Below are 24391 nucleotides of genomic sequence, written 5' to 3' on the forward strand. Positions count from 1 at the left end.
CCAGGCCGCAGGTGGGAGCCGCTGTCTGGGTCCCAAGGCTGGATGGCAGCCGGCGGCGGGGGCTGAACGCGGGAGGGCTGCAGGGTGCGCGCCGGCTAGGGGCTTCTCGTCGGAAGCTGAGGGACAGAAGTGGGGACCCGTGGCTGCTCGGCCCCACCGTCCAGCCGCAGGGCAAGTGCCGCTCGGTGGAGGTGACGCGGCGCGAAGAGCAGCGCGAGGCTTTCTGCTGGAGGAGGGTAACGGGGAGTTCGAAGGCGACTGTTATATGCTGGTGGACAAGGGGGGGAATGTTCTCTCGGGGCTTCGCGTCGGCGCCGAGGATGGGTTCCCTTGCAGCCTCTGGGTCTTGACATCGGCCTCTGGCTCCTTGGGCCGGGGACGCATGGAGGGACCGGTGCCGGTCGACCCACGGCCCAGGGCGCCCCCTCGCGGCCCAAGCAGCCGCCGCCGCGCGGAGCGCAGGGTTTGCGGGACCCAGGGGGCGCCGACGCCCGCTCTGAAGCGTCTCTGCTGCTGCGGCGGCGGGGATGGGGACGACCCGGGGGACCCCCAGCACCATCACTGGCAGCCCCATCAAGAATTGGCCGGCTGAGTTTTCCCGAAGTAGGGTGACATCCTTTCCTTCCCACTTCCTCCAGCCCCATTTTTAAAAGCTTGGCCGGTCCCGTTAGTCTATGTCCTTACAAGCCAGGCTATGTGTGGAATTTGTTTTTACAATTCGAGTCTTGTGACTTCTCAAACACTTTCTTGAAGTGTTTTCTCTGGAAACTCGTTTCAAATGAGTGCTGTAAGTTTCACAAAGAGGAGTGTTGTTCAGGAGCCAACAGGTGACGGGGCGAAACCTGAGTCTGTGTGTACATTGGAGTCAAGTCTGGCTGCCGTTTCCTCGGGCCACTGTTGAAAATAGAAATCCAAAAAATCAATAGAAGACTAAGGGGAACACGATTTTGAGAAAATACCTGCATCCCCCATTATGGAAAATAATGGGCTCATTAGAGCAGCGCCTTGTGTAGTGCCCCTCGTTCCACGGCGTGCATTTTGGATTTTGTCTTGACATACCCGTGTGTGAATAACCTGACCCTAGAAGCGCCGCGCTGGCGAAGGACCAGACTTTGTCGTCATATTTCCTCCTTTTGTTTCTTACTGTCATGGAATGTATTTGTACATGAAATTAGAATGCTTTGAAAGAGTTCCACATTTCCTCTTGGAAAAATGGATAATTTCTTGACCATTGGGTGGTGCGTGACAGCCCACTCAGCTGTTGGGAAATGTACAAACTGGATGGAGGTATTCAAAGGGCATATGGCCTAATGCCAATAATTGCTCCTATGGAGAACTTTTAGTAAAGGAATGTTTCATAAACAATGTCTTCTGATAACTTCATTATTTTTCACTTTTCAAATAAGTGAAATTGAATTGGGCTTTGTTGGCAGTGACTTTGTCTTTAGTAGGCAGTAAGCACTGAATGCTCTTTGAGTGTGTGAAACCTTTAAAGAAATGACAGTTTAGTGTCTCTTTTACTATAACATTCACATCCCGATTGAAGTTAAGGACATCATAAACAAGGAAATGTGTATATCCAAAACGGTGGTATATTTTGTATTTTGAAAAGAATGGATGTGTGACATGTTTCTGTACTGCTAAATTAGTCTGTAGTTAAATTTAGTTCACCTGCTTTAGGTAGCCTGGGAGAATTGGAGTAGCTTTTGAATGGAGAACCCGTGATCTGCATCGTCCATGCACTAAGGCCTTGTTAACAAGCATTTTAACAAAGAAGCTGTTAAACAGTTTGTAGCCCACGGATGGCATTTAGCAGCGGGGGACACCTAGGGAATGTTGGCCTAACTGACTTCACAAATCAGTATCTGTTCTGGCTTTTGGTGATCAAAGGATTTCTAACTTCCCTGGGCATGTTCACAGAAGAAATACCTTTCATAGGGATCTTACAATGCCATGGTAGTCTTCATATAGGAACTAGAGTGGGATTGCATTGGAGAAAAAATTGTAATTATGGAGAAAAAATTGTAATTAGGGATATGACCTTAGACTTCATTTTCAATGTCAGGCCCTGACAATTACTGTTTTCTATTTGCATGATTTTGATTTGGTGACTTGGTTCAAGAAAATTATGAATAATAGGAATCATACCAGACTTGATATACAGTTACAGCCTCAATATGTATCTGATTAAACTCATTCTCCTGAAATCCCTCAAATCCTCACTTCCCTTCTGAGTTGCCCTGAGGTACTTATGTATTGGTATGTCAATCACCTAATACTCAAAATTGTCTTTGGCCCAATTTCTTCCTTTCCTATTAGTTCCTTTTACTTTTCCTCCCAAGTCACCATGTGTAGGCTTGCTTAGGGACAGTGTACTAATTGGCCCCTCTTGGGTTCTTTATCTTTTTCCTGACCATCACTACCATATTAATATTTAAGACCCAGAAGTATCTTGTGGCAGTCTCCATTCATGTCTTTTGCAGTTTCCCATTGCCTGTAGTGATAAACCCACAGTTTTCTGCCTGAAATGTGTAATTCTTGAAAATAGGATTCAGGCACCATTGCCATCTGTTGTTGCTTCTTTGGAAGAATCTATCTTCTAGCAAAACTGTCCACTCTTCACTGCCTCTGGACCTTCATATACTGTGCTGACTTATTAAGCTCTTTATAGAAACATAATAATGGCTCGTTTATGTATATGTCAAGGTCAATCAAGATAATAATCCTTAGCTATCCTGGAAGCAGCATACAGACCAGTAGAAAATGAAATGATCCCCAAGTGGCCAAAATAGCATAACAAAATAATAAACTTTCTCTTTGGTTTGAATAACACCTTCTCACACTGTATGCTATCTTATTTCACCAGTGGTTACTGTGCTTATAGGAGAAGTGCTTAAGCCCTCGTCCATGCCGTAATTACTACATATACTTTTTTTTTTTTTTTTGAGGCAGGGTCTTGCTGTATTGCCCAGGCTGGTCTCAGACTGCTGGTCTCAAGCAGTCCTCCCACTTCAGTCCCCAGGTAGCTGAGAGTATAGGCACATCCCCAGCTTCTATGTACTTTTAGACAAACTTTTTCAAAGAATAGTTACCTAGTACTGGAAACAACACATTTTAAAAGGTTTGGAGGTTGTTGGTTGTGGGCAAAAGGGAAAGGCAGGGAGAGACAAGTAGCAGGGATGACAACATGAGGGCAGGGAGAAAAACCTCCAAAAAGTTTGCTAGTTGTCATACATTTATGGGTCAGGGGCCATTCTGTTTCTTGAATCCTGAAGCCAGTGTTTACTACTGTGCTCAAAATGAAAATAAATGGTCAACCAAAGACTTAATCACATATAATTTTTATATGTGCCACCATGGAAGAAAGCAAGGAGATGAATAATGGAATTTTCTTTTTCTTTCTTTCTTTTTTTTTTTTTTTTAGGTGGAGTTTTGCTCTTGTTGCCCAGGCTGGAGTGCAGTGGCACGATCTTGGTTCACTGCAACCTCTGCCTCCCGGGTTCAAGCAATTCTCCTGCCTTAGCCTCCCAAGTAGTGGGATTACAGGCATGCATCACTGTGCCCGGCTAATTTTGTATTTTTAGTAGAGATGGGGTTTCACCATGTTGATCAGGCTGGTCTCGAACTCCTGACCTCAAGTAATCCACCTACTTCGGCCTCCTACAGTGCCGGGATTACAGTCATGAGCCACTGCACCTGGCCATTACATTTCTTTTTAAGATCTGGCTTTTAATGGAATAAATGTCAGTTGGCTTCTTTTGACATTCCCCAAACCATTCAATAACAACTGTAGATATAAGGATGAATTAATGAATGCAGTGAATGAATCTAGAAAGTAAATTTCACAAAGGAACCCCTCATTATATCACTATGTTATATGAATGAGGCCATACTGGAATTTGGGGAACAAGCTTTACCTAAGGCAACTAGAAAAACTGCCATGCTCCACAGACCACTACACATGCTGGGTGCGAATGTGTGCACGCACACATGCTATGTGTATGTGTTGGCGGTTTTATGTGGGGACTGGTTAGAAGCTGCTTCCAAAGCAGCTGGAAATGTTGGCCAATAACTCGGCAAAATTGTCTGCTGTTCAGAAGGCTAAAGCCCTCCCAAGCTCAAAAAGAAGATGAAACTCAGGTTTTGTTATTAACATATTGTTTCAATTCCATTTGTCACTGGTTAGCTTCAAGAAAGTCTGTTTGGTCCCAGTGGAAGCAGCAATGCCAATTGGTACGTTGCAATAGGAGCTTTAATTCTTTATGGTCATGAAATTCTTTTCTGTTTTCTGCCTTTTCTATTTTTAAAAAATCAGGTCTCAAGATGTTTGTTGACTTGTCAAAGCATCAGGACCAAGTTTACTGAATGCTGAGAGTGTCAGATTCCATTTCCTAAGTCTAGCCCTTATCCTTTGGCTCAGATACTCTCTTGACATTGATGATTGAGAAGTCGTACATCTGCTAGCTGCTTGACTTTGTTACTAATGGTGACAAATAGCTATTTAACTATTTTGAAGGAAGAGGCAAGAGAAAGGACAAAGGAGGGAAATGGACTGTTCCATTTTCTATTGCATGGAATAGCCCCATGATAATCCTTGCCTTTCTAAAAAAAAGTATCCCAGCTCTCTCTATGTGACCTTGGGCTTCTTTCTCACCTCCCTTATGACCATACCCTTCTTTTCTCTTTGACATTTGTTTCTGTACTGGACTCTGATAGTAGGCTTTTAGTCTTCAAAATAGTGTCTGCGAAGAACTCATGAACCTGCTAGAGAATTAAGTTTTAACAGCTGTTCCTTGTGCTTGACCACCCCCTCCCATTGCCATCTTTGATGGTGGTGGTAGCTGTTAAAAGGTTCTGTGCCCTCCACACACCTCCTTAATGGTCAGACTGTTTGGAACCTGAACAAACCCATCTCTGAAAACTGTTTTGCTTTTTTTTCTCCTGTATTATGAGGTTTACTTATATTCAAAATTATAGAGAGACACTGGAGAAATAGGATGCCTACTGATTTATTTCCAAACTTAGCACAGGATTTGTTAATGCATAGTTGACATTCATTTATGATTAAGGTTGCTACAACATTTTAAGACCAAGACAATAAGCCTGCCTTAGAATAGTCAAGAATACTGATGTTTTGAGCTGTGGCTAGTTAAAAGAATGTAAAAAATACACTCTCAAATGGATCCCACAGAAGTGTATATACAGAGGCAGAGAGAGGAAGAGGGAGGGAGGAGGATGATGCAAAAGCAAATGGAGCAAAATGTAAACCATTGATGAGTCTGGGTAAGGGATGTATCAGAGTTCTTTTACTATTGCAACTTTTTGGAAGTTTAAAGTGATGCCCAAATAAAATTTTACCAAAAAAATAAGTATAGAGCAGGGCCATTGTTAGTTCATCTAAGCATGGTTCTACAAAAGAAAAAAGAAGCATCATAAAAAAAAGTTTTACTCTGTCATAACCCCAACTTTGAATAGTTCTATTTCCATTATAATGCAGACTACTTTTAAACTGATTCTGCCTGTTTCATGTCATCAACCTTAAGAGACAATACCTGAAAATAAAGTTGTTAACAATTTTTCTGTTAGGTCTAATTTACCTGTGGTCTCATATGCTTGGCTTAAAACATGATGTTTTGGCAGACTACATACAGCCATGGTTAGGTATCCTCAGGAAGACCCTTAGCTATGACCCCGAGCAGAAGGAATGGCCAGGCTCCCTTCTTCCTTCTGTGCTGCCAAAGTAAATACCATATAGTGAGTTAAATGCCTAAGGAAGGGATATTGTGAGGTCACATATACATACATATGTGTGTGTGTGTATATATATGTGATTTTGTTTGTTTGTTTGTTTGTTTGCTTTGTTTTGTTTTGTTTTGAGATGGAGTTTTGCTTTTCTTGCCCAGGCTGGAGTGCAATGGCATGATCTCAGCTCACTGCAACCTCCACCTCCTGGCTTCAAGCGATTCTCCTTCCTCAGCCTCCCGAGTGGCTGGGATTACAGGTGTGCACCATGCCTGGATAATTTTGTATTTTTAGTAGAGACAGGGTTTCTCCATGTTGGTCAGGCTGGTCTCAAACTCCTGACCTCAGGTGATCCACCCGCCTCGGCCTCCCAAAGTGCTGGGATTACATGCATGAGCCACCATGCCCAGCCACATTTTCATAATTTTTAGTGTAACTTTTTACAAGTGTAAGAACTATGTTTAGCTGCCACTGCTTTCACCTGACTGATATACTTAAGAATAGACTCTCAGGATCTCTTGGCAAGTACAAGCAATCTTTAAAAATAAAAAAAGTCAGATGCCATGACTCATACCTTTAATCCCAGCATTTGGGGAGGCCGAGGCAGGAGGATATTTTGAGTCCAGGAGTTTGAGACCGGCCTGGGCAACATAGGGAGACTCCATCTCTACAAAAATCAAAAACAAAAAACTTTGGTGTGGTGGCACATGCCCGTGATCCCAGCTACTTGGGAGGCTGAGGTAGGAGGATTGCTTGGACCTGGGAGAGTAGATAGGCTGCAGTGAACCACTGCACTCCAGCTTGGGTGACAGATAAATAGGAAAAAGAAAAATCTAAATTGAAGTTTTTGTGTTATCAGGTAAAGAAGTTGCTAGAAGCCAGGTACCATGGCTCATGCCTGTAATCCTAGCAATCTGGGAGGCCAAAGCGGGCAGATCACCTGAGGTCAGGAGTTTGAGACCAGCCTGACCAACATGGAGAAACCCCATCTCTAGTAAAAATACAAAATTAGCCGGGCGCAGTGGCTCACGCCTTTAATCGCAGCACTTTGGGAGGCCGAAGTGGGCAGATCACCTAAGGTCAGGAGTTCAAGACCAACCTGACAAACATGGAGAAACCCCGTCTCTACTAAAAATATGAAAATAGCCGGGCATGGTGGTGCATGCCTGTAATCCTAGCTACTTGGGAGGCTGAGGCAGGAGAATTGCTTGAACCCGGGAGGCAGAGGTTGCAGTAAGACAAGATCGCGCCCAGCCTGGGCAACAAGAGCAAAACTCAAAAAAAGAAAGGAAAAGAAAAAAGAAGTTGCTAGTGATGATGTAGCGACTCTTAGCACAGCCTGGTCCCAGTGGAGGCCATGCCATATAACTTTTGGTTTGTTTTTTTTTTTTTTTTTGAGACGAAGTTTTGCTCTCGTCACCCAGGCTGGAGTGCAATGGTATGATCTGGGCTCACTGCAACTTCCGGTTCAAGCACTTCTCCTGCCTCAACCTCCTGAGTAGCTGAAATTACAGACACATACCACCATGCCCAGCTAATTTTTATATTTTTTAGTAGATAGGGGGTTTCACTACGTTGGCCAGGCTGGTCTTGAACTCCTGACCTCAGGTGGTCTGCCTGCTTCAGCCTCCCAAAATGCTGGGATTACAGGTGTGAGCCACTGCACCCAGCCAACATTTTTTTAATGTTTGTGTTTTGATGAGCTCTGAGAACTTGCCAGTGAATGTAATGTTTTGTCATTTTAAATATTCTCTGATATAAAGGAAAAAGAAAAACTTTCCTCAGGGAATAAACTCTGAACCAAGTGCTCATGAGACCATTGAAATTTTACAATCCTTTTTGACTGTATATCCTTAAAATGCCTTCTGTGGGTGAAGTGGACTACCCTCCAGTTGTGTCATTTTGTGTGTCTGCAGCACAGTAGCTTGGCTGATTCACCAAGAAAAGGGAATTGGCTCCATCAACACTCCCCACAGGAGGCAGCTTGGGGTTGCAGGGGTTTAGGATCACAGCCAAGACCGATCCTAAGACCACTTACTGATCTTGGACAATTGACCCTGAGGCATATTGCTCTGAGGCTCAGTTTCCCCATCTGTTAAATGAGACACCACTTACAGCGGGTTGCTTGATAGAGTGATTAAATGCCGTAACACTAATGGTACCAGCCAGGCATGGAGAAGTAAGTTAACTGTCTGCTAACAAATGAAACACAAAGCCATGCCTATAATGGAAAGGATATTGTCACTCATGGTTCCTCAGTTGGACTCTTTACTTTGTGCATGAATGACAGTCAGTCCTCAATGTAATTTGTTGAAAGGCTGGAATGAACTTGTGGGAATTGTAAGTTTGAGATGTGGCCAGAACTTCCAGGTGATTGGGAGGAGGGGATGGTGGGATTGTGGCATGTAGTGCTAACGTTGATTTACCTTGATTAGGATAGTAATTTACTGTACATTTTTCACAAAAGGCTAATCAGGGAGTACAGCTGTAAAAGTAATTCAAATCTTCGGTAATCGGTATCTTTGTGCTAGCTTGGAAAATCCATGGCTTGTCTTAATTTGTGATGTTTTCTCTTGTTTTATAATCCAGTGGCATTTAATTTTTAGGTTCTATTGAATATTTATGTTCTTTGTAAGTCTGCAGAGCGAATACCTTAGTGTCTCCTCACTTAGCCTTATTTAGCAGGGGGCAGATGTTCGTATTTCGTGATTTGGGTTAAATTGCATTGAAGGCACTCATTCTCCTGGTAGGAGTTTTAGAGTTACTAATTAAATTCTTAACCTCTGGTTCCCTTCCTTTGACATGTGGGAGTAGTTTTTTCAAAATATCCAAGACATTTTCTGACTCATTAACACATCCTTTTTTATTGAGGAATCAGAGGAATACGCCTATGTTTAGAAAGCCTTTCCTTAGTCAAGACGTGAATGAGTTGCACCTGTGTGAAATAATGCCTTGTTTAAAAGGTCATAACCTCCCAATGGTAGTGTAGGAAATGAGGTCATCTTCACTTTTTGTTCAGGATGAATGCAAGTTAAATTTATTAGTTGGAATAATATATGTGTGGCATTGCTCCTACTGCTAATATAGATTGTAGCTATGAGGTGCTTGCCCTTCATTTGTTACAATGTTAATTTTCTCAATGTCCTATCATTTATAAAAGAAAAACCAAACATTTTAATTGGGTTTTATTTTATTTTATTTTTTTCGAGACGGAGTCTCGCTCTGTCGCCCAGACTGGAGTCCAGGGATAAAATCTCAGCTCACTGCAACCTCCGCCTCCTGGTTTCAAGCAATTCTCCTGCCTCAGCCTCCTGAGTAGCTGGGATTACAGGCACCCACCACCACGCCTGGCTAATTTTTGTGTTTTTACTAGAGACAGGGTTTCACCATATTGGCCAGGCTGGGCTCAAACTCCTGACCTTGTGATCCATCTGCCTCAGCCTCCCAAAGTGCTGGGATTACAGGTGTGAGCTACCTCACCCGGCCAATAATCAAAGGTTTTAATAGGTAGTATTTTTCAACACTCTTAGCATTTAGAGTTGAATTGAGATAGTTGCTGAAAAATGACTTAGTCTCAGGCTGAAAGTGTATGGGTTTTCACTGCCCTTCCCACTTGTTTAAGCAAATGAGAACTTCTTTTTGTTTTTGACATCCTTCCTGAGATGGAAGAAGGTTTATTAAGGCAGAAGAATTGTTGGAAGTCTGACGTGTCAGTGTGTATGTGTGACTAGACTCTGGCTTTTAGCCATATGACCTTGGACAAGTCTCTTGAATTTCCTGAACCTTGTTTTCTCTAAAATGATTGAGTCAGGATAATTATATATAATTTTCTTTTTTTACACCATTTTTTTGTGGGTGAAAGGGCCAGGTATAAAAAAGCGCCATCTCTCCATCTGGTTCTGAAAGTTCTGATATTATTATTTTTTTCTTTGTGTCCTGGGATGAGGGATGATTTTTAAGAATGAGAAGAGACAAAGAACATAAACGGTAATAGCACAGGTCCTGGGTTGTAGGGCAGGGAATGTTGTCTTGACACTTTTATAGCCCTTCATCCAAGGAGGCTTTTTATTCAGAGGAGGATTTACATCTTTCTCTGCCCATAGCAGGCTGATGACATTTCACACATAGTAGGCACTGACTGCGTAACTTTTCAGTGAATGCCTGCTTATGATGCAATTAAACATTAACAGTCACCAAGCTGGATTTTATTTTCACATAGTGCTGTATTCAGACTGTTTGTTGAAGGAACTCATTGATGAATGTCTGGCTGACTTTAGCCCTTAGTAAAGGCTTGAGGATTTAATGTGCAGTATAAGGATTTAATTGTGCTATTTCTATTTTGTGTGTAAACTCAGTTAGTGTCTTACAAAACATCATTAGAAATCTGAAACCTGCGACAGAGCGAGACTCTGTCTCAAAAAAAAAAAAAAAATCTGAAACCTAAGCAGTTAGGCTGAGTGGACCCACTCTCAGAAGGCAGCACTGCCTCAGTTGGAAAAATTGCTTAGGAAATACGGGGGACCGAGTGGGGTCTTGAGCCATTTTTCATGGGGCATAGTAGTGGGCAAGGCAGATGGCCTGATCCCTGACACTTCTTTCTACAACTTATAGGATGTCACAAGGATTTGTGGGCAAGTTAGAAAGTCAACACATCAACTTTCTTGAGAACTTTTCTAAGGAATTGACTATAGAGAGGCACCTTTTAAAGGCTCCTGGAAATAAACTAGCTTTGGTGGCATGTTCTGAAATTCTGAACTGGCAAAGGGACTACTACCAAATTATATAGCTCTAAATTTTTAATTTCAGGGGGCCTGGGGGCTGGGGGGTGGCGACAGTAGTAATTTGGTTACTTTCTCTGGGCCCAGCTGTGTGTTAACAGCATTCAGTAAAAGCTCTAGGTCAGAGTAAGAGACATGCATTCAGGTTTTAGATGTCTTTGTTTTGTCTTATGTTGTCCACAGCAGCCATTGTTTGATGTCCTGTGCCTGAGAAACCAGGCTTTAAAGTTTATGCCTTTGGAGATGGAGCCCAAAATGAGCAAGCTGGCCTTTGGCTGTCAGAGAAGTTCCACATCAGATGATGACTCTGGCTGTGCGTTGGAGGAGTACGCCTGGGTTCCCCCAGGCCTGAGACCAGAGCAGGTAGGAACTTCATCATCCTATATTTACTCTTTGTTTTTCAGTGTGAGTTCAGACTTCAGAACATTATTTTGCTAATGGATAGAACATCACTGAGATGCTGGAATACCACCCTCCTCAGTCCTTATTCTTCTTTGTATGGCTTTGAAGTTTTACTTTTGAAGGTCATATTTAGTTTCTCAATGGAAGTTTCCAGTCTTGTCATACCCATGGTTCCAGAAGCCTCATAAGGATCCCACCTCATAAGGATCCCATTTTTGCTCTAATGAATGAAATCCGGAGTACAACATATGCATTGGTTATGTGTATTTTGGATGAATCCCTCTTGAGAGTGAGAGGAATTTACCTTTTGAAAAACTTCTGTGACAACAAAAAGGCAATAAAAGAAAAAAGTTTCCATGCCAGTTCTCAGCAATGCTTTTGCTTTGGAAGCGAGATGGCAAGCTATCAGAAACCCTCTGAAGTGTTGCTGCTTAGACATTTGACCTTTGATAACTTTGCATATAAAAGAGCCTGTCACACCACAGGGATTGGGGAAAAAAAATAGTGTTAATTTTATGCTTTGTTTGTATTGTTATTTTAAGGAAGATGAGAACATTCTATATGCCTATTTAATTTTCCCAATATCTTTACAAGGATTAACTTGTTGAAAATCACTGGTGATATTATTAAAAGAGCAAAGGCATCATTTGAAAATAAAGTTGACAGTGGGGTGTGTGGTTGCTTTGCTTCTGATTTAGGGTTCTATTTCCTGTAGGGTGGGACATTTTTTGAGAATAGGGTATCCTTATTTATCCATGGCATAGCACAGTACCTGGCACGCAGGTAGCTGATATTCAATAAGTATTTATAACTGTAAAAAGCTTCTAGAGCTGATAGAATGGGGAGAGGGTGGAGTACTGGCAAAGCAGTTAGAAAAGCAGTATTTGGACAAACTACTTAGAGAGAATCCCTTCTTACGTCTTAGGGTGGGTAGGTTTTGTGTGGTACTAAGGTATTGAAGTAGACAGGCCCTAAATTCCTGTCTCCTGTCTTTTTTTTTCTTTTATTTCTTCTCAGCTCTGCAGTATCCTTTGCAGTAGTCATTAAGGGATGTTCTTTTAAAGATATGAGAAAATAAACAGGCAGAAATTAAGTTTTCCTTTCAGAATGAGCAAAGTACAGCTCAATATGGCTTCTCTCCAATTTCCCTGGAGAGACTGGAAGCAAAGAAAGCTGATGTTTGAGAGCACCTGATAAAGAAGAGTTTACAACATTTAGCTAAACAGCCTTTGTCTTTGGTCTTTGTGATGTGTAAAATTCAGAGCAAATTCAGTGTGTTTGTGTACTGGGTGGATTTTGGGTCATGTCACATAGTCTGTGTGGTAATTTGCAGAATTCACCCAGGACTCTCTCTCTTGCTGATCTCTTAGATGACCCGTTGGAAGACTGGCTGAGGAAGAGTAGTCTTTTTTTTTTTTTTTTTTTTTTGAGATGGAGTCTTCCTCTGTCCCCCAGGCTGGAGTGCAGTGGCGCGATCTTGGCTCACTGCCACCTCCGCCTCCTGGGTTCAAGTGATTCTCCTGCCTCAGCCTCCCGAGTAGCTAGGATTACAGGTGTGCACCACCACGCCCAGCTAATTTTTGTAGTTTTAGTAGAGAGAGGGTTTCACCATGTTGGCCAGGCTGGTCTCAAACTCCTGACCTCAGGTAATCCACCAGCCTTGGCCTCCCAGAGCGCTGGGATGACAGGCATGAGCCACACCACCAGGAAGAGTAGTCTTAAATGTGCATATTTTATGGTGCATAATTTATGATGTCCCTAATTTTCACTACAAATTACATTCGTGAAGAGCAATTTAGCAGCTGGGTGCTAGTTATCTGAAGGTTTGCAGTTCTGCTGAGTTGGCTCAGCTGGTCTTCTCATTAGCTACAAGAGGCCAAACCCTGTACCTAGGGAAAGGTAACTTTTAAAGATTAAGTGAGCTGAAATGCTCAGTTCTGTATGCTGATACCATTCTCACTGTCTCTTATGCAGATCCAGCTCTATTTTGCTTGCTTACCAGAGGAAAAGGTTCCTTACGTTAACAGCCCTGGAGAGAAGCATCGGATTAAACAGCTTTTGTACCAGTTACCACCACATGATAATGAGGTAAAATAGCCGGAAGAAGGCTAATTAGAAAAAAGAAAAAAATGCATGAGAAGCTTTGAGATGCTGCTCATAAACCCCAAATCCTCACTGGTGAGGGCTCTCTTTTGCCTTTCTTTAGTTAAAATTTGGCCAGAGAATACAGCTTTCCATTCTTTGAGAGAAGAGGGAAAAGAGTATCAGTGTAATAAACTTAACACAAGTTGCTTTTTATAGTGTTTGCAGCCAGCCACCAATGATGAGGAACCTACAAATGCCTGAGATTTCCCTGCCCCTGCATCCAGAGTGAATGCTTTATGGTCATTCAGGCCTGCAGTTGAGTTGAGTGTATGTAGAATGGAGAGTAAAAGTGGCAGTTAACAAGTTTAAACCTTTTGTGGAAAGGTTAATGTCCTATTTTTTTTTTAATGTCTGTGCTGATACAATTAAACATTTCTTATTAAAAAAAAAAAAGACTATTCCTTCATGTCGCATTTCCCTTTTTCTAGAGAGGCTGTAAAATTCGGATATGGTGTCATTTTAAAATCGTGGAGGTGTGACACAGGCGAGCTAAACTTACTATTTTATTTCCTGAAACTCTGGAAGTAGAGAACTGGTGAGAAAGAGTGTGCACTCAGTGTGGTGTTTCTGTTTTGCTTTCTGTGAAGGTGCGGTATTGCCAGTCTTTGAGTGAAGAGGAGAAAAAAGAATTGCAGGTGTTCAGTGCTCAGCGGAAGAAAGAAGCACTGGGAAGAGGAACAATTAAGCTTCTGTCCAGAGCAGTCATGCATGCTGTGTGTGAGCAGGTGGGCAGCCCCTTCTCCGATGTGTAGCTTGTGGCAGTGATGTGGATGGGGTGGATAGTTAGGGGTAGGTGACTGGGCTAGCAGAGGTGTGGGCCCTGAAAGCCTCCAAAAAATGAGAGGAAGACAGCCTGGCTTTTTATTAAAAAGCAATTCATGTTTCAAATTTGTAACTAGCTACACTGCTGTGTATGACAGCAGGAGTCAGTCACCCTGTGCAAACATTGGGTGAAATCCTGCCTTTGGTAGGATCCTGGCATGGAGGTAGGTGCTAGGATACATCTCGTATTCAAAAGAGGCAGAAACATAATGAAGACATTCAGATCTTTGCTGGCAGTTCTCAGAGTAGGAAATGTATCCAGCAGGAGGCTGGCACAGGAAAACCACTATTTGTGTGAACCACATTACACCGTCCTTAGAAACTGTCGTAGTGTGTCTGAGACACGTGCCTTACAGTGGAGAATCACCAGTAATCCAGCATTAAAGAGCTATTTAATCACTAACAGAGGTGGCAAAAATAAACACATTCCTGACAAATTCGAGATTTATCCTAAAGTAGGAAAGCCTGAGAATCCCGTCTTTAAAAAATGATCCTTTTACATTCAAACCCATTTGTTTGTAGTGTGGGTTGAAGATAAACGGAGGTGAAGTTGCAGTATTCGCCTCCCGCGCCGGCCCTGGCGTGTGCTGGCACCCATCCTGTTTTGTCTGCTTCACGTGCAATGAGCTGCTGGTCGACCTCATCTATTTTTATCAGGATGGAAAAATTCACTGTGGCAGGCACCATGCAGAACTGCTCAAACCACGGTGCTCGGCATGTGACGAGGTAAAAAAAAAGTTCATCCTTTCACACTGGGAAAAATGTTTAGATTAAGCCAATATTCCACTGTTTACATCTAAGCAAAATATTAAAATTTCCTGGATTTTGTTCTGTGTGCATGTTTTAAAGAAAACCCTGTACGTTCATACAATGAAGTAATCTATATTTGGTTGGTGCAAAAGTAGTTGCGGTTTTTTGCTGTAATGGTCAAAACCGCAATTACTTTTGCACCTACCTAATGGAAGCAGATGTCTTTGTACTTAGATAAGTATTATATCTTCAGTGCATTGTGAGAAAATACAAGTTGCAGAAGAACATGTAGTAGATGGTCTTTTTTTGTTAAGGATCTAAAAAACAATATGATATATGTATTTGTTTATACTCAGAAAAGGTATGGAAAGACAAATACCAAATTAGTAGTAGTTACCCTGGGGGAAGGCGGGAATGGATGATGGCTTGAAAGGACAAATTTTTTCCCTTTAGCTTTTTATTTTAAAATAATTTTAGATTTACAGAAGAATTGCAAAGCTGTTACAGAGAGGTCCTGCATGCCGTTCTCCCAGCTTCCCCTGATGCTAACATCTTACATAACCATAATATATGTATCCAAACTAGGAAATTATCATCAGTCTAATACCATTAACTAAACCATAGTCTTTGTTTCAATTTTCCTAGTTTTGTAACAAATGTTCCTTTTCTTATCCAAGATCAATCCAGGGTGCCTCATTGCATTTACTCGTTGTATCTTCTTAGCTTCCTTTCATGTGTGACAATAAACTTTGTTTTTATTTTTATACATTCATTTATTTGATACTTTTTTTCAACAATGTTCTATTTGAACATATTTTGGTTTTGGTTTTGGTTTTTTTTTTTTTAATTTTTTTAAGATGGAGTTGATCTCTGTTGCCGAGGCTAGAGTGCCGTGGTACAATCTCGGCTCATGGCAATCTCCGCCTCCCGTGTTCAAGTGATTCTTGCACCTCAGCCTCCCAAGTAGCTGGGATTACAGGTGCCTGCTACCACGCCTAGCTAATTTTTTTTGTATTTTTAGCAGAGGCGGGCTTCACCGTGTTGGCCAGGCTGGTCTCGAATTCCTGACCCCAAGAGATTCGACTGCCTCGGCCCCCCAACGTGCTGGGAATACCAGGGTGAGCCACCGCGCTCCACTGAACATATTTTGGAAACCAAAAATATAAAAAAATAGAAGAACCTTCCGGGCTCGGTGACTCATGCCTGTAATCCCATCACTTTGGGAGGCCAAGGTGGGCGGATCATGAGATCAAGAGATAGAGACCATCCTGGCCAACATGGTGAAACCCCATCTCTACTAAAAATACAAAAATTAGCTGGGCATGGTGGTGGCTGCCTGTAGTTGCAGCTACTCAGGAAGCTGAGGCAGGAGAATTGCTTGAACCCAGGAGGCAGAGGTTGCAGTGAGCTGAGGTCATGCCACTGAACTCCAGCGTGGTGACAGAGCGAGACTCCATCTCAAAAAAATAAAAATAAATAAATAAAAATAAAAGAACCAGCCTGGACCCCATGGTGAGACCCCATTTCTGTCCCAAAATGTTTTTCAAATTAGCTGGGCATGGTGGTTGTGTCCTTGTGGTCCTAGCTACTCAAGAGGCGGAGGTGGGAGGATCGCTCAAGCCCAGGAGTCTGAGGCTGCAGTGAGCTGTGATTGTGTCACTGTGCTCCAGCCTGGGCTACAAGTGAGACCCTGTCTCAAAAAATAAAGAGTCCTTAATCTGGAGATGGCCACCAGGCCAAATAAAGCATTATCAACACAAATGCTGTTCACTCAATTCCAGCATCTGTGTAGCTATAACTGTGTTGAGTCCACAGACATTTTTATGAGTTTTCTTTCTACTGAAACACCAAATTATATCACTAAATTATTTCCGTGTTAATGTGTTCTTTGCCAGATTATGCCAAGGAAATGTTACTGGGGAGCAAAAATATGACCCAGTGAAATACTTCCAATGTAGAATTCTGTTTTGTCAAGTTGAAGCAAGCATTTATTATTTACTCTCTTTTTTCAGTACTGTCAATTTATGCTGTAGTTTGTAGCTAAATCAAGTTAGATTTAAGCTTGTGACTCTAAGAAACAAGGTTAGCTATTTGATTTTTTTAAGAGCCAGTGTCTGTCCATTGCCCAAAAAACATGCAGTTGCTTGGCCTTTAAAATAGGTCCTAATGATTTTCTTTCATTCTCTGGTTTCACGTTTCTTTTTGAAGATAATTTTTGCTGATGAGTGCACAGAAGCTGAGGGTCGCCATTGGCACATGAAACACTTCTGCTGCCTTGAGTGTGAAACGGTCCTGGGAGGACAGAGGTATATCATGAAGGATGGCCGTCCCTTCTGCTGTGGCTGTTTTGAGTCTCTCTATGCGGAGTACTGTGAAACCTGTGGGGAACATATTGGTAAGTCCACAGCCAGCCCGTCTGCCCTGTCACCTAGCCATTAGTCTGTCTAGAATTATCCACAGTCTTCTTTTTTCTTTTCTGTTTTTTAAAGTTGAGGTATAATTTACATACAGTGAAATGTACAGATCTTAAATGTTCCAGCTGATGAAATTTGACAAGCGAACAGAGTCGATTCTTGTTATTCGCAGTAGTTGTGTTCTGTGAAGTTACTGCAAACGTTGGATTAGTGAACACTGAACCGTTCCTCGTGGGGGAATACAGGGTTAGGTTCCTGTGAGCCTCTGGGCACAGCAGTTTCATCAACCCATCAATACGTAATCTTGTTTCATGTGTGTTTTTGCTTAAAGCCACTGCTTTATTGAATGTACATTGTTGATGCATTAATATTGAATTCACAGCCAGTAGTACCATACTCAAGATTAGGAGCTTATATAATACGTCTTTTCTCCATAAGGCACATAACAGCCCTCTTGCCCTCAGGAACATGACAGCATTTCAGCACTGTCAGCATTACACTTGGGGTCATTTTAAAGAGCAAACTCACCAACAAAAAGCACAAAAACGCAGAAAACATGGCAGTAGATAGACCAGGAATACGACACTTGTCTACAATATGAGAGCTGAAACAAAAAGCTGGAGCATCTCCTGGATCAGTGCGTGTTGGTTCAATTCATATTTTTACCACTCTGCACATCTGCAAATGACCATGAAAGTGTTGCCAATATTAGTTTGGGGGTTGTGAATAAATTTTTATGAGTAGGCAAATTCACAAATACAGAATCCACAAAGAATGAGGATTAATTGTATTGGTGTCACCCACACGGCTCCCCATACCCGTAATCTTTATTTTCTTCATTTCTTCCTTATACCTTGTTTCAGGCATTAAACCATAACTTGTTATTTATTCTGTCCTTTTCAAAACAGGTGTGGACCATGCGCAGATGACCTATGATGGGCAGCACTGGCACGCCACGGAAGCATGCTTTTCTTGTGCCCAGTGTAAAGCCTCTTTGTTGGGATGTCCCTTCCTTCCCAAACAGGGTCAGATTTACTGCTCAAAAACATGCAGTCTCGGTGAAGATGTCCATGCCTCTGATTCTTCCGACTCTGCATTTCAGTCAGCTCGATCAAGAGACTCCCGAAGAAGTGTCCGAATGGGCAAGAGCAGCCGGTCAGCAGATCAGTGTAGACAGTCTCTCCTCTTATCGCCCGCTCTGAACTATAAGTTTCCTGGCCTCTCAGGCAATGCTGATGACACCCTCTCTCGAAAATTGGATGATCTGAGTCTCTCCAGGCAAGGAACAAGTTTTGCCAGTGAAGAATTTTGGAAAGGCAGAGTAGAGCATGAAACTCCAGAGGACCCTGAAGAATGGGCTGATCATGAAGATTATATGACGCAGCTCCTCCTCAAGTTTGGTGATAAAAGCCTCTTTCAGCCACAGCCCAATGAGATGGATATTCGAGCCAGTGAGCACTGGATATCTGATAACATGGTTAAAAATAAGACTGAGTCAAAGCAAAATAACCAGAGCCTTGCAAGTAAAAAATACCAGTCTGATATGTACTGGGCGCAGTCACAAGATGGCCTGGGCGATTCTGCTTATGGCAGCCACCCAGGCCCTGCAAGCAGTAGAAGGCTCCAGGAATTGGATCTGGACCATGGGGCTTCAGGGTATAATCATGATGAAACACAGTGGTATGAAGATTCCCTGGAGTGTCTGTCAGACCTGAAACCAGAGCAAAGTGTTCGGGATTCGATGGATTCTTTGGCATTGTCCAATATCACAGGTACGTAATCTAGGGATTATGGGGTATTTGAAAAAAGGAGCTGTTAATTATTGTTGAATATTAGGATGACTGAGAAACACATCTTGTTCTGGTGTCTCTTCTAGGGGCTTCGGTGGATGGAGAAAGCAAGCCAAGGCCATCATTATATTCTCTGCAAAATTTTGAGGAGATGGAAACAGAAGATTGTGAGAAGATGAGCAATATGGGAACTTTGAACTCTTCCATGCTGCACAGGAGTGCAGAGTCCTTAAAGAGTCTAAGTTCAGAGTTGTGTCCAGAGAAAATCCTGCCTGAAGAGAAACCAGTACATCTGCCAGTGCTCAGAAGGTCCAAGTCTCAATCCAGACCACAGCAGGTCAAGTTTTCCGATGATGTCATTGACAATGGGAACTATGACATTGAAATCCGGCAGCCTCCGATGAGTGAAAGGACTCGGAGACGCGTCTACCATTTTGAGGAGAGGGGATCCAGGTCTCATCACCACCGCCGCAGGAGAAGTAGAAAGTCGCGCTCCGACAATGCCCTGAATCTTGTTACAGAAAGAAAATGCTCTCCCAAGGACAGACTGAGGCTGTACAGCCCCGATAACTATGAGAAGTTTATACAGAATAAAAGTGCCCGGGAGATCCAAGCATACATCCAGAATGCTGATCTTTACGGACAGTACGCCCATGCCACTTCCGATTACGGCCTGCAGAACCCAGGAATGAATCGATTTCTGGGACTCTATGGTGAGGAGGATGATTCCTGGTGTTCTTCCTCTTCCTCCTCTTCTGACTCGGAAGAAGAAGGATATTTTCTTGGACAACCAATCCCTCAACCCCGGCCACAGAGATTTGCCTACTATACAGATGACCTTTCTAGTCCACCGTCTGCACTTCCCACCCCTCAGTTTGGTCAGAGGACAACAAAATCCAAGAAGAAAAAGGGACACAAGGGCAAAAATTGTATTATTTCTTAACCAAGTAGTGATGGAGAGTATTTGTTTAAAACTTAGCCATTAATCATCTGAATCGTATCCTTTTCTTCCATAGGAAAGTTGTGAAAATAGTTTAAAGTGCTTCCTTTGCCCATGTAAATGAGAACCCAACTGCTGTTTACAGTGTCAGATTAACATTTGAAAGGTGTGATTTCTCCAATTTACCCTCCTTGGATGGTGCCAGGTGGACGTGACAGCTTGTGCCTATGGGGCGCATTACAGATCCATACAGCTGCTTTGGTTTCCAATCCTCAAGGGAATACTCAAGATGCTGTCTCAAGGGGATTGGATGTGGGTGTTGATTTTAGAAGATGGAGAACTCCAGCCACCTTTGTAAAGCAATAGTGTTTGTCATTTATGTAAGTCAGGTCGGTTCAGGTCTTGATAGTCCGTCTTGGTGTGAGGCATGCCCGTCACGATGACCTAGCTAACACTGTGCATCTTATTGTGAGGCCAGCTTGTCCCTTCCAACCCTCTTTGGCCAGGTAAACATTGTATTGTATCAGCGCCAGCTACAGATTGAAAAAAAAAAAACAAAAAACATTGCTATTTATAACTTAGTATTTCATAGACTTAAGTGTATTCCTAATTTAACGGTGCAAATATTAATGTATATACTGTACAGTTCAGATTTTAAAACTGATATTTTTATATCCCTGAATTGTAAGCTGTTTGTTACGCTGCAGTGCTAGATTTGCTAGGGAACCAGAATTTATGGATGAACTGATTGCTTGTATTTTAGTCAGGGTTTATAAATGTAGATGGTCAAATTTCTATTGCCTAGTGATGGAAAATTCAATTTTTTTGATTTTTTTTTTCCAATATTAAAAAAGGCTCTGTATGCATGGTGGGGCTATGTAAATACTCTACAACTATGGCCCTGTTAATCTTCCAAGTGTTATTTATGGGTCAAGCAATGTAAACTGTATAAATGTAAAAACAACCCCCCACACACACATAACCCCTGGAATATATGGTAAAAACAAGTAGAAGCTGTTTCAGTGAGTGGGTTTTTTCCCCCTGCCTGCGGAGGGTGCCTTTCTCATTTTCAGCAAGGTGATGATTATCTCATGGGAAATGACAAAGATCTGCTTTTGTGGCAGAGGACTTTGTAGATTTGTTATTTTAAGAGAGGTTATTCCTTTTTATTCCTTCCCTCCCGCTAACTTGTTGGCCTTTAACAGCAATTCTGGAAACTGGGTCTTCTGGTTATGTTTTTGTTTTAAAAACTTTAAATTAGAGGATGCTGTGCCATTGGGTACTTTAAGTTAATATGAGTTTCTGGTTCAAGGAAAACTTATGTTGGATCTGAACTTACGAGCAGATACTTTGATATGTGCCATTCTTGCATATACAGCTCAGTCCTAACTAAAGGTTCTAGTGGCATCCAGGACCTTTGGGGAGGCATTTAAAATAAACGCTTAATAAATAACAAAACTACCTTTCTGAATATAAATATTTGCAAATGTATCCAGATAACTTCCATTTTGTGCCTGTGTTCAGGCATGATTTATTTGGCAGTTGCTCTACCATTAACAGACCTCCATTTGTCTCGTATGTCCACACACCCCACTTGTAGGCCAGAAATAGGGCTTCAGACACAGAGGCATTATTTTTTCCATATAGACTGGAGTGGGGAAAACTTGGCCTTAGGGAGGACAGACACAAGTCCAACGGGTAAACCAGCAAGTAGGTGGACAGCCTTCCCACGCAAGGGTTTTTATCTGGGCTACACAGATCCCCTTCAGAAAAGCACCAACGGTGAGAGAGTTCTTTACTCAGTAACTTAGAGTCCCTGGTCTGGTGCCTTTAAAAAACCATCAGCAATGAAAAGGAAGTGCATACACATCGCAAAAAAGTTCAAATAGGGCAAAAGTCAGAGACAGCATCTCCTTTCCATTCTTTATCGCAGATCCCCAGTTCCTCTCCCTAGAAATAACCACTCTTACCCAGTTCTAGTGTCCCCTTCAGACATTCAAAGCACATTGGTATAAATGTCTCTCAAAAGTGGTAGTGACTTATATGTGCTGTAACTTGCTTTTTTCCCCTTTACATATGGACATTTCACATTAGTGCATATAGGTCTACCCATTCTTTCAGTGACTGGTTAATAGCCTGCTTTTGGAATATCTTTAACCAATCTCTTAATGATGGAGTTGGAATTGGGAGCAGCGTAGTTACTGGGACAAGATTATGTATTTAAGACTGATGGATATTGCCAATTTTCCTCCAAAAGAAATTCTCCTGATTTACATTAATATAAATGAGAGTGTTCCATCACAACTTCTCAATATATTAGCAGATTTCTTGATTTTGAAGAAATTTTCAGAACCTGTGCTGCCACGAGTGGGCATCCTTTTAGAAAAGACTGTTGCAATATGTTGCTTATAAAGGATGGATAATAAATAGTAAACAGGTGATACTTAGCCTGGAGAAATGCAGGTATAAGGTGAAGGTACTGCCCTCACTTTTCAGATACATTCTCAAAACACAAGGGTTACATAGCCTGCAAAAGGCTTAAGGAAGTGCAGAGATACTTATTCACAATAGTAATGTAACTTTTTCTTTTTTTTTTTTTTTTTTGAGACGGAGTTTCACTCCTGTTGCCCAGGCTAGAGTGCATCGGCACGATCTCAGCTCACAGTGACCTCCGCCTCCCAGGTTCAAGCAATTCTCCTGTCTCAGCCTCATGAGTAGCTGGGATTGCAGGTGCCTGCCACCATGCCCGGCTAATTTTGTATATTTTTAGTAGAGACTGGGTTTCACCAAGTTGGCCAGGCTGGTCTCGAACTCCTGACCTTCAGGTGATCCACCCGCCTCAGCCTCCCAAAGTGCTGGGGATTACAGGCGTGAGCCACTGCGTCTGGCAATAATGTAACTTTCAAGCTTAAAAATTGATCCCGGTTTGTAGCAATAACAGAAGATTATCTACAAAGGAAGAAGGAAGCAACTGCCTTACAGTTCTGTAAAGAATTGGCAAGAAAATAAAGCCTATAGTTGCTGTCTTAGTCTGTTCTCACATTACTACAAATAACTGCCAAGACTGGGTAATTTATAAGGAAAGGGGTCTAACCCAGTTCCGCACGGCTGGGGAGGCCTTAGGAAACGTAATCATGGCAGAAGGTAAAGCAAATGTCTTACATGGCAGCAGATGGAGAGACTCTGTGAAGGAAGCGAAGGGGGAAGAGACCCGTTATAAAACCATCAGATCTCATGAGAATTCACTATCACGACAACAGAATGGGGGAACTGGCCCCATAATCCTATCATTTCCTTCCCTCCACAGGTGGGGATGACAGAGATGAGATCTGGATGGGGACACAGAGCCAAACCATATCGTTCCGCCCCTGGCCCATCCCAGTTACTCAAAGTTGTTACTAGATCTACTTAACAAGAGTTCAAAGTATCTGGTCAGTCACTAAACTCCAAAATTGGGTCTTGAGATAAATATGATTTTTTTTGTTTTGTTTTGTTTTGTTTGAGACAGTTTCGCTCGTTGCCCAGTCTGGAGTGCAGTGGCGAGATCTTGGCTCACTGCAACTTCGACCTCTTGGGTTCCAGCTATTCTCCTGCCTCAACCTCCCAAGTAGCTGGGATTACCACCCCAGCTAATTTTGTTATTTTCAGTAGAGACGGGGTTTCTCCATCGTTGTCAGACTGGTCTTGAACTCCCGACCTCAGGTAATCTGCCCACCTGGGCCTCCCAAAATGCTGGGATTACAGGTGTGAGCCACCGCGCTTAGCCTGATAAATATCAAATGTTAAAACGCTGCAACTGGCCAGGCACGGTGACTCACGCCTGTAATCCTAGCAATTTAGGAGGTGGGGGCGGGCGAATCACTAAGTCAGGAGTTCGAGACCAACCTGGCCAACATGGTGAAACGCCATCTCTACTAAAAATACAAAAATATTAGCTGGGCGTAGCGGCAGGCGTCTGTTAATCTGAGCTACTCGGGAGGCTGAGGCAGGAGAATCGCTTGAACCCGGGAGGTGAAGGTTGCAGTGAGCCGAGATCACGCCACTGCACTCCAGCCACGGTGACAGAGTGAGACTCCCTCTCAAAAAAAAAAAAAAAAAAAAAACGCCGCATCTAATCTCTACGCAGGTGAAGCAGAACCTTAACAGTTGCATTTTCCTCACTTCTCAGCAGTCACTGGAGAACACTTTGCGGAAGTCTTATGGAAGAATACTGGCAAAAAGTCAGTGGGAAATCCTTTCAGGTCGGTTAAAAAGATTCCAAAAAAAGGATTAATTTCGTGTGTGCATTTGTTGCTGCTCTGTATACTCTGCTTTGTTTTTTCTTTTTTTTTTCTCCCATTATCGTCTGGGCTGGAGTGCAGTACCGCAAACTCGGCTCACTACAACCTCCACCTCCCAGGTTCAAGCGATTCTCCTGCCTCAGCCTCCCGAGTAGATGGGATTACAGGCGCCCGCCACCACATCCAGCTAATTTTTTGTATTTATAGTAGAGATGGGGTTTCACTATATTGGCCAGGCTGGTCTCAAACACTTGACCTCGTGATCCACCCGCCTCGGCCTCCCAAAGTTCTGGGATTACAGGCGTGAACCACCGCATCCAGCCTATAC

General features: G+C 42.6%; 1 protein-coding gene and 1 long non-coding RNA gene across 4 annotated transcripts in view; one reads left to right on the forward strand and one right to left on the reverse strand.

Moving 5' to 3' along the window:
• PRICKLE1 (prickle homolog 1 (Drosophila)) overlaps positions 1-21241 on the forward strand; it is a 21827-nt gene extending 586 nt beyond the window's left edge. The window contains exons 1-8 of one of the 3 annotated variants that reach the window (XM_011936092.1): positions 304-603; positions 10704-10883; positions 12897-13010; positions 13655-13792; positions 14412-14615; positions 16848-17034; positions 17962-18825; positions 18930-21241. In XM_011936092.1, coding sequence (XP_011791482.1) covers positions 10752-10883; positions 12897-13010; positions 13655-13792; positions 14412-14615; positions 16848-17034; positions 17962-18825; positions 18930-19786 — 2496 coding nt within the window. In that variant the 5' untranslated portion in view covers positions 304-603; positions 10704-10751 and the 3' untranslated portion in view covers positions 19787-21241. Of the gene's footprint in view, positions 1-303; positions 604-10703; positions 10884-12896; positions 13011-13654; positions 13793-14411; positions 14616-16847; positions 17035-17961; positions 18826-18929 lie in introns of those variants that run through there. The other 2 variants (XM_011936089.1, XM_011936091.1) reach the window with 2 other exon arrangements.
• On the reverse strand, positions 17117-20228 carry LOC105507572. The gene is made up of 2 exons (XR_001001125.1): positions 18867-20228; positions 17117-18519 (listed from the first exon to the last, which is right to left on the reverse strand). It is a non-coding gene; the product is annotated as an uncharacterized LOC105507572 (long non-coding RNA).
• Positions 21242-24391: the final 3150 nt, after the last annotated feature.

Source organism: Colobus angolensis, unplaced genomic scaffold (assembly GCF_000951035.1).
Source record: "Colobus angolensis palliatus isolate OR3802 unplaced genomic scaffold, Cang.pa_1.0 Scaffold150, whole genome shotgun sequence".
NCBI lineage: Eukaryota > Metazoa > Chordata > Mammalia > Primates > Cercopithecidae > Colobus > Colobus angolensis.